General features: G+C 38.9%; 1 protein-coding gene across 10 annotated transcripts in view; it reads left to right on the top strand.

The window, feature by feature from the left end:
- rbfox3a (RNA binding fox-1 homolog 3a) overlaps nucleotides 1-15,591 on the top strand; it is a 1,185,382-nt gene that overhangs the window by 754,465 nt on the left and 415,326 nt on the right. Inside the window, exon 1 of one of the 10 annotated variants that reach the window (XM_062056430.1) lies at nucleotides 10,513-10,784. The exons of the other annotated variants lie outside the window; for them this stretch is intronic. Coding sequence (XP_061912414.1) covers nucleotides 10,659-10,784 — 126 coding nt within the window. The 5' untranslated portion in view covers nucleotides 10,513-10,658. Of the gene's footprint in view, nucleotides 1-10,512; nucleotides 10,785-15,591 lie in introns of those variants that run through there. 10 annotated transcript variants of the gene reach the window in all.

Raw genomic sequence — 15,591 nt, forward strand, 5'->3', positions numbered from 1 at the left:
TGCTTCTACTGAGGTAGCATCTCTAACTGTTACCGGGAGGGCATTCCAGAATACTGGAGCTCGAATAGAAAACGCTCTATAGCCCGCAGACTTTTTTGGGGCTCTGGGAATCACTAATAAGCCGGAGTTCTTTGAATGCAGATTTCTTGCTGGGACATATGGTACAATACAATCAGCAAGATAGGATAAGAGCTAGACCGTTGAGTAAATTGGCTGTAAAAGTGTACCAACTTGTCGGATTACATTGTCATCCTTCCACTATCAAGGTGAGAGGCATGATTTATGATCTAAAATAAACTTCCACAAGCTCTGACGCGAGAAAGTAGCTCAGCAGTCGACATTGTCAACATAGGCACGCAAGCTTGTGATCATAGTTTGTCTGCATTAGCACTTATACTAACAATATCACTAATACTTGGTTATTATTCAAGTCACACAACTTAAATGGAGCATTCTTGGTGGTTTTTGGATAGTTATTTGGAGGATTTTATGGACGGAATAGAGGACCTCCCATTGGCTCAATTGTAAGCAACTTTTATATACGAGTTAGAATGCATCAAAAGAAAAAACTTCTGTCATTTTGTCTTTCATAATAATGGTAAACGATAAAAATTCCCCCCCAAAAAGTGCAGTTCCTCTTTGAGGCCGAGAAGCAGAAGAAACTAAGAACAGGGCTACACGCCACCAGAGAAACAATAGTAAAAAAGTAGCAACCAAAATACATGACATACAAAAATTGGAATCGCGACTTAGCATGTAAGTTAGAAGCTAGCAAAAAAGGGACCAGGAACGATGAGTGTGACAGAGTTAACAGCTCAGGTCAACACAGGAAAACCATGAGTAATAATCTGGCGTCTTAATGGTGAGGACGCGTGGCTAGTTAGTCAGGTTAATCGTGTCATCCTGCCTCATTGCTCTGCCCCAGTCACTGGCCCAGGCTGTTGGCAAAACAAAGTATAACACCGAAAAAGCAGACGGCAACAGGGAATACAACAATGAAAACGCAGTATTGTTTTATTTAAAAAAAAATTTGAAATACATGTAGAAATGACTCTGTAATGTGGTACTGTAAGTCATTAACAGACTAATTAAGTCATAATTTATTAATAGGAACAGAAGGAGAAGCACCACTTTCTGCATTGCTCTTTTCCCTCTGTCATTCCCAAAATACAAGATGTGCGTAAAAGACGACAATGCTCGACTACCTTTGAGTGAAATAAAATCATTGTGTCGGAGCGCACCAAAGCAACACACAAAAGTCAGATTTATAGGTGAACTCATGCTTGCTTTAACCGAGGCCCCACTGGTGAACAGGAGGCAAGGAAATAGTGTCGGGTGGGGGATGTGTATCTTACTATATCTCATTATACAGCCATTAGTGTTTATCTTTCTGGGGAAATTCCCTTAAAGGAAAATATCCTCAACACAACTCGGCAGTAAATTACATTAAGACATTGCATTAGCGCTTTTTCCAATTCTTTCATTGTTGTTACCCTTAATTGTTTGACAAATTTAATTATTTCTACAGAAGTATATTTAGCACACATTCATTTAACAAAGCAGAAAAGCAGCTTTCAAAGCACCGTTTTATCATTGTGTATTAATGTATTTATGGTCGAATGCAATACTGCAATGCGGTACTTAAACAGTTTTGTGTGCAAATTTGTCTTTTGGTAGCTCTGAAAATAATTAGTTTTTTCTGTCGCAAACATCCATTACAATATAATTCAGGAAACTAAGTAAGGCTATAAGAATAGATGTATTGATAATCAGAGATGGGCGATACACCTTAAAATATATTTTTGAACCTCCTGCAGTAACGATATACATCACAATATATTATTATTCTTTGGTATGTAAATAATAGAATCATTTCAAAACGCATTACAAAGGCACCTAAGTTAGCTGCTGACCTATGCAGTGACATGTAGCATCATTTCCACGTATTATTTTCTCAAAATTGTTATTAATCTAAAGTTTATATCTACACTTTTGTTAAAATATACAAAGCACTTATTCTTAGGCTGTTTGGATACGTTACATTAGTTTCTAGCGATACTACAAATTTGGATATCTAGCCGATGCCAAGTAGTTACAAGGGCAGTATTGGTCACACTATACCAATGCTGATACCGATACTTCACATTTTCAAGATTGATTGATAAAATTTTCGATCACAATTATAATCAAATAAAAACACAGGATGGCGGTGTAATCATATCAAATAATATTTAAATAATTTCTTAGTTTTGGCTCTGATTTAAATCATTGGGTTTTTGCCTTTAAAAGCTATCTTGTGTCTAAGGACTTATTTCCTGAGTTTGTAAACAATGAGTTTGTAAATAATTTTGATAATAAAAAAATATCAATCTAACCATTGTAGTATCGACAGTTACTGATACTGTACTTGGTATTGCTACTGTTGATATTTGTATCGATCCGCTCGCTTGGTTTACAGTCAAAAGCTTAAGCTTGCGGTTAGCAGTTAGTATATCTTCCTATGGCATGTAGTGTAGCATGTTAAGCTATTCCTTGTCCTCCAGTGATAATGTACTTGTAGGAAACATAGCTTATTTGCCTCATGGAGGCGACAATTGCTGACTAAGAAATGACTTTGCACTGTGGAGGGAGATTAGTCGCTAACTTGCTATCAACAATGCTACAGTGTGTTTAAGACCCCTTTGTTAGCTTGTTGCTGTCAAATTGGCAGGACACAGCTAGAATGTGTCAACATGCATTATCATTATTTAACAATAGTTTTAAAAGCTCTATTGTCGGTTAAATTTGTATTGTATATTGTTTATATTGCGAAACTAAGTATTCATTAAATGTCAGTGAGAAAAATAAGATTAATATCATTGATTTAGCGGAAATAAATAATTGCATCTTGAGTACACTACTTGGATGCAACCAGCAGAGGCGCTGTTGACTCAGTCACAACATCACTTTTTGACAAAAAAAAAAAGTAATACAGTTGACCGAATCTCTTTTAGTTGAACCCTTTGTGTCAACAACAACCTGTCTAAGTGGACCAACTCATCAAGTCCTGGTCCCCCGTATTCTTCTAAAAAGTGTATGTTGACATACATGCTTCAGCAGTTTTGTCAACATAACATGTCAATTCTAGGAGGTTCATTTTTGTAAACATGTGTTGTAGTATTGTTGTAGTCAAAGTAACCGTCCATAGAGCCATAGAGCCCGTGCCTACTGAGTGTCACTGAACGCACCACACTGCTCGGCAAGTCTAGCCAAACAAATGTAGTTTGGCGCTTTCAGGTAGTCCTCCATAGTTCTGTAGAGAGCCTGGCATCTCACTGACACCTTGATGGCAGAGATGCAATTGGCTAGCGCTAAGAAAGCGACACGCTCTGCTTGGGGTCCGCCACTTTAAATGTACCCGGCACGCTCAGATTGACTCGAAGATTAGGTCCACCTCGTATTCCTTGCTGCTGTAGAGTAGTTTTTTGCTTACAACTTGATGTTACTGTATTAGAATTTCAACACTGAAGAAATCGAAATGGTTCAAAAGCAATTTTGTTAGTTTCCGGTTATCACTGCAATTCTCATTTAAGGCATTTAGACCACAGGTGTCAAATTCAGGGCCCACAGGCCACACCTGGCCAGTAAGGATGGGTGATATGGACTATTACAATAACCTACCACTTAAAACGATAAAATGGAAGATAAAAAACACCACCTTTTTGACTATGAGTCTGTCAATGCATCCAGTCTTCAGATCCCCCAAAACACTACTCTAAAATAACACTAAGGCTATTACAATACATCAATTAAGTTGAAGTAACACACATATATTGGAAAGCTGTGATAGTGTGCTTTGTTTATCATATAGTATGGAAGTTATTTTTCTGTCAGACAATATTATTTTGAGTTGTATATCACAAATCATTCAGATAGTGTTATGATGAGACTTTAGTGTGAAGTCTCTCGCATAATGGCAAATAATGATGATGCTAGTCATAAGCGTCATCGTTATTCACTGAAATAGATGGTTACAAAAGAAATAGTAGACAAATTAGCAAAAACAGGCGAAAACAATGTTTTGGGAACTCACGTCAATCAATGTTCCACCACTGATCGCCAACACGCTCTTCAGAGTAGACATCGAGGCAAATGTTCCCAAAACTGTGGGTTTGTAGTAAAGTACAAAAGTTGCGTTCGTGGGGTGTATGGGAAGCCATCTTCTCCCTTGCTGCTCGTCATGATCGAGTGTCATCCACAAAGGTAAAAGTGATGTTAAATATTAATTTAACCAGTTCTATGCATTTTGTATGGTTTTCTTTGTATAAATCTACATGTATTATATATTATTATTTATTTTTCATGAATTTCATAATTCAATTGCAGTGTCTATTGATTAACACAACCACATCAAAAAATTCTACCTTAAGTTTTGACACGCCGATTTAGATATATGTTAACGCTTCCACCGTAGAATGGCTATTATTTAGTTATTTATATGATATAGACATAGCACAATGTGACGGGCATATTCGGCATCAAATAACTCTCCCACTACCGCTTGGTAGCTAGGCACGACTTATTGTCGTTGTGTCGTAGCACACGCAACCATTGTTTTCATGTCATTGTTTTTACTAGAATTGCTATTCCCATTTAAACATTGATGAAAATGAAAATGTAGACTATCATTATTAGCCTCAGAATTGATTCAATGAGGAAAAACTAGAGCACAAGATTTCAGGACCTTGGACAGTTCCTCTGATGAAACAAGCACTTCTCCAGTTAAAGAACATGTTGAAACATGTTAACAAAAGAGGGAAAATAACCTGGATCTATATAGACAGTATGCATATAATGTAGTAACAGACATGTGTATGAAAAAATGTAATATGTACAATATTTTGGTAATTTTAACCATTACCTGAAGTCATTTTCCTGAGCACATTGATTTCCGTGCTCGTAGCAACAGACTTCCTACTTTCATCAAGAAAGGTGAGTGTTCTGCCACTTCCATCAACAGACTTGTGTTTGCTTATCATAGACGAAGACTTTGTTTGGAGAAGTGATGATTCACAACCTCATCTTTTTTAACCTGAATATACGGAGGACCAACTGCTGGTTATAGAAGCTGAGCGAGGACGAAGTGTGGCTGAAATGTTGGCGCAGTTGGGAGCCGAGAGTTAGGGCCGTCATGATTCAGTGATGTAAATGTGAATTTTGCTTAGCTACAGTATGCCGACATAAATGTGAGAGGCACACAATGTTTTTATGGATGCAAAGGCTTCTTGTATCTGGCGAGGAGGACATTGCTCAAAGAGACTGCATCAGTAACAAACCCCGCAGTGGTAGAAACTTTTTCGCACTTACTGTACCCAAAATCAACTGGAAAAAAATGTGCCTGGCCAGCTTGACCAAATAGACAAATGTCCATTGAGTAAGTCACTATAATATTGATCATGATAAACGCAGCACGTCATTGGTGTTACTACAACTACATACACTGTTGAGCTAGCTGTGTACAAATAAAACATGAAATCTGGGCTAACACTTTACACATACTGTAATACGATCAGTCATGTTTTTCAGTCAGTACAGATTGGTGTCTTATCGTTACAATTTAAAAATCGATTGAGCTGCTGATGCAGACGCTGGCTTTCCTCTTCATAATGCCGTAGTAGTGTGATACTGTGCATGTCTCTGTGTGAGCAAGGAGAAGTGTTAGAACGCTAAACAACAGTTCCTCAGTGTTTGCTCTCACAATAACAATGTCGCTACAGCTTGGTTATGATACAGGTTACTGAACTTAAATAATGTTGACGGTTTTTGGATAAGGTCAAGGTTATCCAGGGTAAATCCCACCTAACCTTATCCGTGTCCACACACACACAATGGTCGTTTAAGATCCCTTTCCCCCCTCCGTCCGCCGGCGCAACGCGAACTAGTAGGCATGCGCAAAAAAAAAGTTTGCGTTAAGTCACCTCTGACCTGGAAGTGTATTCTTACCCTGTGTTTCAATGTAGACTATTGCCACATTTCTTTTAACAGTAAACCTTGCTTGCCTCACCATCAACAGCTGTTAGACTATTGTAGTGAATCACACCTGCAGGAATCATATCTTTAATGGACGTGTGAAAGTAAACAATGTGATAAAGAACATTTTACAACAACCAACAACAGGACACTGTGCTTGTAGGCTGAAATTGGCGGTCGTACTTGACGGCCGCAACCACTTCATGACTTCACAATAGTTATGGAATACAAAACTAGTCGTTGAGTAATCGCTCGACATACGTTTGTACATAACGGACAATAACTGACAGTCTGCTTTGCCAGTCCAAATGCATTCACAATTTTTCGTGGTCTTCCCTTGTCCACGGGAGCCCGCATTGTTGTTGTCTCTCCTTTGACAAATGGATGAAGTTTTTCACTAAGTAGAATCACAGCTGACCTGGACATTCGAAAGTTCTCTTGCCGTTCCCTGACACAACACACTCGGTGACAAACATATCCCACCAGGCTGCCGTTCTTCCAGGCCTTATCCAAAACCGTTGCTCAGCATTGTTATGTTGCCGTCTGAGATGTGTTGTATCCCAAATAGCTGCAATCGCCCGTTTACTTCTCTTAAGGTGTTGATGTGTGATTTCCAAAAGCACCTGTACATGTACAAGAAGGAGAAACACAGGCATGTCTGGATGACTCGCCGCCATCTTTCTAGTGGTTGCCGCCGAATTACCGAACGGGTTGTTATGAAGCTGGCTGTGGCGTGTTCTTTCTGATGTCACTTCCTGTGTGGGGCGTGGTCTTTCTGGCGTCACTTCCTCTCCGGAGATTCAAGAAATAGACGGCGCACTTACCCGTGTAAAAAATTGTCAGAGGAGAGGAACCTTAAACGCTGGTTTAGTGTGGCTGACACGGGGCTTAGGCTAAATAATTATTCGTTTAAGGGGTTATTCGGCTTAATGTAGACATAGCCTTAGAGGCAGAATGGCTTGCTACCATTAGCTGCATTGCTAGCCACATATTACGAGCGTGTTTTTATTTTTAGACTGAAAAAAAAAACAACCAACAAACATATCTCTTCCTCTCTCTGACTGTGAACAATAGGCAAAATTCCAGGGGAACTGCATATTTGTTTTGAAATTTTGCCTCTTTACATTTTTTGAATAAAACAATGATTAGATATAAAATATACACATACCTGTATTTGTTTTCCTTTTCTTATAATCTCCAAAACATTATTAATTTCCTAGAACATGGGCAAGTTTAGGAATCTGAGGGAAAAGCCAACAATGTACACACTAAAAAATGCTGTGGTATTTTGATAACCCAATTTATGAGTTGCGAGTGTTGGGTTAAATTTTCGAGTTATTTTTATGAAGAGCAATCCATTTTTTGGGTTATAAGGGTTTTATTTTAACTCAATGTCTGGGATTTCAAAACTATGAACCATTTTTGGGTTGTTGTTCAATGAGTAACGCATTTTTGGGTAAAAAGCTTTTTTCTTGAAGGGAATTTTATTAAGGTTTAATCTCATTAACATTATTTACAATCACACATCTTATGTACATGAAAATATTTGAGCATGCTGTATAGAACTATTAATGTCATGATCCGTCATGTTTGTTTGACTCCCTCAATTCCTGTTTTGAGTACCCCTAGGTTTGTGTTTTAGTTGCCATGACTGCAGATTGTTTTCACCTGCCTCTGATTAGTGTTGCTCACCTGCTCCTGGGCACTAATCAGAGAGCTACTTATTGCCTGCTTTTCGCCACACTCAGTCTGGCTTTCTTAACTGCTTCCATGCAACAGTTACGACGGCTACTAATTTGATTCCTGAGCTAAGCTTCGCCTTTTTGTTTGCCTGTTTACATGATAAGCTTTTCTTGTTCGCTATTCCGTTAGCTTCCTGTGTTGTCGGCACGCTGGTGCTCTTTTGTTCGTATCACGCATGATTTATAGACAATAAATAATTTCCTTACCTGCAACTTGCCTCTGGAGTCCCGTCTGCATCCTGGGAGAACGATTCACGCAGTAAAATGTGACCCCAACAATGACCATACACGACAATTCATGTAAAAAAAAATGTCACTAATATCTTGCTTTTGAGTATATTTTAATGGAATAAAAATACTTTTGATCAGTAGTTGTGAAGGAGTAGGACAAACCAGCAGTAAAATGTATTTTTAAACAACTATTGGGTCAAGGAGTGCTAAATTGTGCAACACAATAGTTGGGTTTGGAATAACCCAACATTGTAGTGAGCATAACTCAGCTTTTTTGTGGAATAAATTCAACCCAATAGTTGGGTTATGAATCAACCAACACTGAGTTAGCATAACTCAACTTTTGGGTTAAATAATTCAACCTAATAGTTTGGTTGGGTATAACCCAACATTAAGTTATCATAAGTAAACTTTTTGGTTAAATAATTGAACGCAAAAGTTGGGTTGAAAAACTTTACCCAAAATGTTGAATTTAAATAACTCAAATATGATGTTTGTCCTTTTCTGAACCAGCAGTTGGGTTGAAATTGGGTTCTTTTTTAACCCAACATTTTTTTTGTGTACACCCACCCACACAGTTTTACGATACATACAATCATAAAACTAATTGTAGCGTTGATTCTATGTTGTCTTCAAAATACTCATTGAATCCTTTAGCCATAACAAACAATCAAAACATTTTGTAGAATGGTCAGACCGACCACTCGTTCAAATATAACCCACATATGGTCCTTTAAAGGCCTACTGAAATGAATTTTTTTATTTAAATGGGGATAGCAGATCCATTCTATGTGTCATACTTGATCATTTCGCGATATTGCCATATGTTTGCTGAAAGGATTTAGTAGAGAACATCGACGATAAAGTTCGCAAGTTTTGGTCGCTGATAAAAAAAGCCTTGCCTGTACCGGAAGTAGCGTGACGTCGCAGGTTGAAGGGCTCCTCACATTTCCCCATTGTTTACACCAGCAGCGAGAGCGATTCGGACCGAGAAAGCGACGATTACCCCATTAATTTGAGCGAGGATGAAATATTCGTGGATGAGGAACGTGAGAGTGAAGGACTAGAGTGCAGTGCAGGACGTATCTATTTTCGCTCTGACCGTAACTTAGGTAAAAGGGATTCCACTCTTTCTCCTTTTTCTATTGTGGATCACAAATTTGTATTTTAAACCACCTCGGGTACTATATCCTCTTGAAAATGAGAGTCAAGAACGCAAAATGGACATTCACAGTGACTTTTATCTCCACGACAATACATCGGTGAAGCACTTTAGCTACGGAGCTAACGTGATAGCATCGTGCTTAAATGCAGATAGAAACAAAATAAATAAGCCCCTGACTAGAAGGATAGACAGAAGATCAACAATACTACTATCAGGAGACACCGAACCAAACACTGTACCTGTAACTACACGGTTAATGCTGTGCCGCCTGTCGAAGCCTAGCAATGCTGTTGCTAACGATGCCATTGAAGCTAACTTAGCTATGGGACCTCGTCAGAGCTATGATAAAAACATTAGCGCTCCACCTACGCCAGCCCTCATCTGCTCAACAACACCCGTGCTCACCTGCGTTCCAGCGATCTACGGCGCGACAAAGGACTTCACCCGATCATCGATGCGGTCGGCGGCTAGCGTCGGATAGCGCGTCTGCTATCCAAGTCAAAGTCCTCCTGGTTGTGTTGCTGCAGCCAGCTGCTAATACACCGATCCCACCTACAGCTTTCTTCTTTGCAGTCTCCATTGTTCATTAAACAAATTGCAAAAGATTCACCAACACAAATGTCCAGAATACTGTGGAATTTTGCGATGAAAACAGAGCTGTTTGTATTGTGATACAATGTGTCCGAATACTTCTGCTTCAACCATCGACGTCACGCGCAAACGTCATCATACCGAGACGTTTTCAACCGGAAGTTTCCCGGGAAATTTAAAATTGCACTTTATAAGTTAACCCAGCCGTATTGGCATGTGTTGCAATGTTAAGATTTCATCATTGATGTATAAACTATCAGACTGCGTGGTCGGTAGTAGTGGCTTTCAGTAGGCCTTTAATGGTTCAGAATAGGAAAGAAAGAAACGAGCAGACATTCTTGACAGACACAAATGGTTCAAAGGTCAGAAATTCCACTACAAGGGGTAAACGCCTGAAAAATAAATATTTAAATACATTTCCTTTGCCCCTGGAGGAATGGGAAGTTTCAGGTCATTTGTCGGCATTGTTTTTTGTTTTTTTTTGTTCCAGAGAATATAACTGGGAAATTGAGTTAGGATTTGACCTGTGAGGCAACAACACATATTTGTATAAGTGATACACAAATTCCTTCCCCCTCCAAACCCTCCAGTCTCTCCCTCCCTAAAGGAGCTCCTTTGCCCCGCCCCCCACTTCCACCTCCTCCTCCTCCTCCTCCTCCTCCCCCTCCTCCTCCTCCGTGCTCGCCTCGGCTCCTCAACCAAAGTAGGAGAAGAACCGAAGCGTCACTTTCCCCCTACTTCGCGCCACTTACCAGCCCTGCGTTTGTACTCCGGCATCCCTTTCCTCCGCGTTCGTGTGACTTGACCGCGCATCGCCGCTGCCGCCGCCGCCGCCGCCGCGAGGGAACGCGCTCCGGAGGGGACGAGAAGTAGAGAGCGAGGTTGAGAGGTGAAGGACAGACCAAGTGTCCACGGTCTCTATGAGTAAGGGCTCCCGTCTTCACATGCTGTGCTGCATGGCAAACTCTGGCTGTGTTCTGCTGTCCGGCACCGGGATGTTACCTCATTCTCTGCAATGCCCACCTGCCTTCCTCTATCTGCCCCAGGTAGGAAACATGTTCCCGCCTTTTTTTTTCTTTTTTTTTCTCACTTGAGTTTCTTTTTATCATCGGATTGGTACTTTTTTACTTTCATGCAACTTTTTTACATTGTTAAAAAAATGTGTCAAAATTTGTTTTTTTTCTTTTTTTCTTCTTCTTTTTTTTTTAACAACCTGCACCTAATTTTTGTTTATAGGAGGATTATGCAACACCACATAATCAACTTAGTCTATTGTACAAAATCATGTTTTTCCTTCACAATTGTGTGGGTTTTTCCTCAAATGCTCAGTGCATGAATCAAGACTAATAACAAGAAAATGTGCAGGAAGTTTTTGCCATTGGCTACTTTTCTGCATTTTGACCTTTCAACTTTATGTCATTATATCCCCTACATTTGCATACTGTGCCTTGAATTGATGGAGGTATGATGGAAACCACCCACTTCCGTGTGTGTTAGGGGTTTGCGATACTGACAGTTTTAGTGTCAGCCCGATACCAAGTAAATACAAGAACAGTATTATCGACAAATGTTCAAGATCCGTTAATGATTTTTTTGATTTTGCCTTTGATTTGTTGCCCGTCATTGTAAACAGAATAAAGCACAGAAAGCACCCAAAATGTTTTATTAAAGGTAGTTATTTGTGAAAAATGTAACAATATATAAATACACCAATGTAACATCATCAAAACAACAACACCAATATCCCTATAATTACATACAAGTGTTTAGTCAATATGTACTCAATAATGTCTAAACAAAAGCAAAAACTACTGTTGGCTCCCCTGCAAAGTTGTTGCATTTTTGCACCTAAAGCCATCGTATTTCGCAGAGTTTGTATATAACAAAAATGTAAAGATAACATTATCAACGATGCAATGATATGAACAACAAAGCGAAATAAAAAAAAAAAAACAGATATTTGTGAAAATAAACATAGAAGACAAATGAAAATTGTTGATTAATTTACGGTAGTGTAGCTCCAATACCAATACTACTCTTGGTATCAAATCTATCGATGTTTGGATCAATCTCCTGTTGCGTGTGTGTGTGTGTGTGTGTGTGTGTGTGTGTGTGTGTGTGTGTGTGTGTGTGTGTGTGTGTGTGTGAGTGTGTGTGTGTGTGTGTTCAGTGGGCAGCCGGACAGTGACAGATGCCGGCTCAGGACTGAACTAGACAATAGAACCAAATGACTGCTGGCACACTTCAGATCTTTCTATTAACTCAGCCTCATTTCCTAAGTTATCTTCGTTCAATTTGCCTTTTCTGTAAAAAAAACGACATTGGTCAATCGCCACGTTACAACTCTGCCTCTTGGGAATGTGTGTGTTTGTGTTTTAGTACTGGCACATGTGCACAAGTAGTTTTCTTTTTTCTTTTCCTCCAGACAGTTTGTTATTGCCGGCGTGTAAAATATGATAAGACTGGAGAGAGCTGGCGTATAAAATATGATCGGGCTGCAGTGAGCTAACCTGCCATGTCCAGCCGCCAAATAGCGGCCACACATCACCTTTACAGGGCGGCCCAGAACCACGAGCCTGCTGGCAATACACACATATGCACGTGCACACATAACTCACAGAACATGCTGCAGCTGGGACACACACACACACACGCACGCACACACACACACACACACACACACACACACACACACACACACACACACACACACACACACACACACTTTTACTCTTAGTTCTATGCTGGGACACAAGCTCCAGGGGTCTTCGGGGGGAAAAAAAGGTGTGTGTGTTTTTATTGCTTTGCTCACAGAACAGCCATATTATTGTGTTTGTAAAGTATTTCCCGTCCAGCACTTTGCAACAGATTAACTGAAAGCGTACGATGTACAGTTTTGCTCCGAGGTCCAGGTTGTTTTTAATGAAGGCGTCAAGACGCTATAAATGTTTACAACATATATAGTAGCCATAAGAACGCCGCGTGTCAGCAACACTTGAAATGTTTTAAAATGGGCCTTATATACCTAAACTCAGTAAGTCTCTAGGCGACTTACTGGAAACATTTTGGAGTGGTTGTCATGTTACAGTAGTGTGACTATCCCAAGATATGACTTCCTCAGTGTCAGGGAGCCAGATCATGTCCAAAAGATTATATTTCGCCATTACAGAACTTTAATGCTTTAATAGGGTGTCAAATATTACATGTAAATTGATCTTACTATATTTCCTAAATTAACTCATATACAACCAAAGAAAATATCGCTTTTGGAATTTCAGCCTAATAATTGCTATAGAAAGACTGATGTTACGTATTTGCCATAATAGCAAAAGTAGCCACTCAATACATGATTGATTTTGAAGGACTTTGAATTAATACATCTTTGTTATATTTGTGTTACTGATCGAAAATAAAGAATACAAACATTGTAAGATATATGCAAGTTGACACATCTTTGAGTGTTTTTGGTATTGTACACACAACTTTACAAATGTGTTGATGGTACAGTATATACCACAAATGGCTCTAGGTTGACAAGGGTTCATTCATTGCTGCTGGCTTTGCTCTTTACACACACTGCAGATTTCCACTACTACAACACACACTCTATTTGTAAACTTTTGGATACAAAACATTAATTTGCTGATCATGCATCAGTCTAAATCAGGCTGTTCTATTGTGCAGGGATGTCATTTTGGAGCACCTGCAGAGGTGAGGTAAGACTTATATGTCAACTGTTATTTGCCATGAGGGTTAACCGACTTTTAAATGTAGTTTGAATTGAAAACCGCGACAGGAAATGTGCAGAGCTCCTCATTAAGTGTGTGTGTGTGTGTTTGCTCCTAAGCGGGATCCCACGCTTCATGTGCCCTCTCCTCATCTATCCATCCATTTGCAGACAATACGGATCACAGCTAAACATCCGTGCACTCTAAAACATTCATCTCCTCCCTGTCTGTGTATTGAATTTCCATTCTCTCTCTCTTCTTCAACCCTCCGCTTTGTATCGCTCTCTTTTTCCCAAGGCGGCGGCTTGGAGAGGAAAAAAAAAGTCCTCGTAAGTCAATACGATGTGCTAAATCTGCTTGTGCAAGCTCCCCTGCTCTCCCCAGGGAGGTAGGGAATGAGAAGGGAGGAATCTTTACGAAGGCCCACCTAATAGTTGACCACTTCCCTTCTAGCTTGAGTTTGAGGTGATTTCGAACATGCATGCATACAACATGATGCATCACAATTTCCAGTTTCTCTAGTCAACGTGTTTGAAAAGGAGTAGGAAGAAGCAGATCTTATTTAATCCTTCCCCTTTTCCTTTACATAGCAGTTGCTAACACTTTTGTTCACTTCTTGTTGTCAATTTATTCACAATATACTCCATTAGTAATAACATTAAAAAAAATAAAAATAATAATAATTACTGAAGTAAGTTATATTTCATAATGTGGGATGAATACAATTATATAAAAATGAATGGATCAATTCAGAATGTTTATCATGGTTCTTCTTCTTTGTACTTTGTAAACACTTTAAGTTTGAAGAGTTTCTTGAATTGGATCACATTAGTACATTGTTTGATTTATTTGCTTAATCCATTCTATAATTTAATTCCACTTTCAGATATACTGAAGGTCTTAAATGTTGTACGTGCATACAAATGTTTTAAATCACACTTTTCTCTAAGATTATATTTCTCCTCTTTTATTGAGAATATTTTTTGTATATTCTTGGGTAGCAGATTATAGTTTGCTTTGTGCATAATTTTAGCTGTTTGCAAATCCACTATGTGGTGGAATTTCAATATTTTCGATACAATGAATAAAGGGTTTGAGTGTCCTCTATATCCAACGTTATGTTATTTTTGGTAACACGGTTAATGAATGAAGTGTACTTTTGTATTTATTTCCCCATATTTCTGCACAATAACTCAGATATGGCAACATTAGTGAACAGTGGAGGATATGGAGTGATTTTTGGTACAATGCATGTTTAGCTTTATTCATTATTGATGTGTTTCTTGCCACCTTACGTTGTATATTTTTTAGATGAGATTTCTAGTTCATTTAATAATCAATCATTACACCTAGAAATGTGGTTTAATTTACTCTTTACTCACAACACAGAACTCTTGACTCTTTTTCCTTTTGTGTGCTTATGGTCTTTCTCGTTGCTTCTGGGCTTTGTTGTAGTGCTTGTAATGTTGCGTGGTAACCCACACTATTTGTCTAATAGGAATATTATTTTAAAGACGACTGCTTTGTTTGTGCAGTCAATTGATACAATGTAATCCTTACAAAAAAGACATTGAAATGTTTTTCTTCAAACTTCAATATGTTTTATTGTTTTTGATCATCAGACCCTATTTAATCATCAAACATACACACCAGAGCAAACTTGATACTTACAAGGACTGATAAAATAACTCTAAGGTGTTATTCCATACACATATTCTTCTTTTGTTTTTATTCGGACCCATTTGTCCTTCTACTCCCACATTTCACAACAGATTGAAACTGTTCCAATATGAAAATATGTACAGCTCATTGAGGTTGATTGGCAACACTAAATTGGCCCTAGTGTGTGAGTGTGAATGTCTATCTGTGTTGGACCTGCGACGAGGTAGCAACTTGTTCAGGGTGTACCGCCCCCCATTTCCTACAAGAGGTAGAAAATTGATGGATGAATTCAATGAGGAAAACTGAAGCCCAAGATTTCAGGACCCTGGACAGTTCCTCTGATAAAACAAGAAATTCATTTTGCCTTGACAAACGATTTTATCATGATAGGTTGGAGAAGTTTTGGCATTGGTCTACTAACAGCCTTAATGTAGCCCTTTAAAAGCGCTAGACCCTGATACAG

The sequence above is a fragment of the Entelurus aequoreus genome, linkage group LG08 (assembly GCF_033978785.1).
Source record: "Entelurus aequoreus isolate RoL-2023_Sb linkage group LG08, RoL_Eaeq_v1.1, whole genome shotgun sequence".
NCBI lineage: Eukaryota > Metazoa > Chordata > Actinopteri > Syngnathiformes > Syngnathidae > Entelurus > Entelurus aequoreus.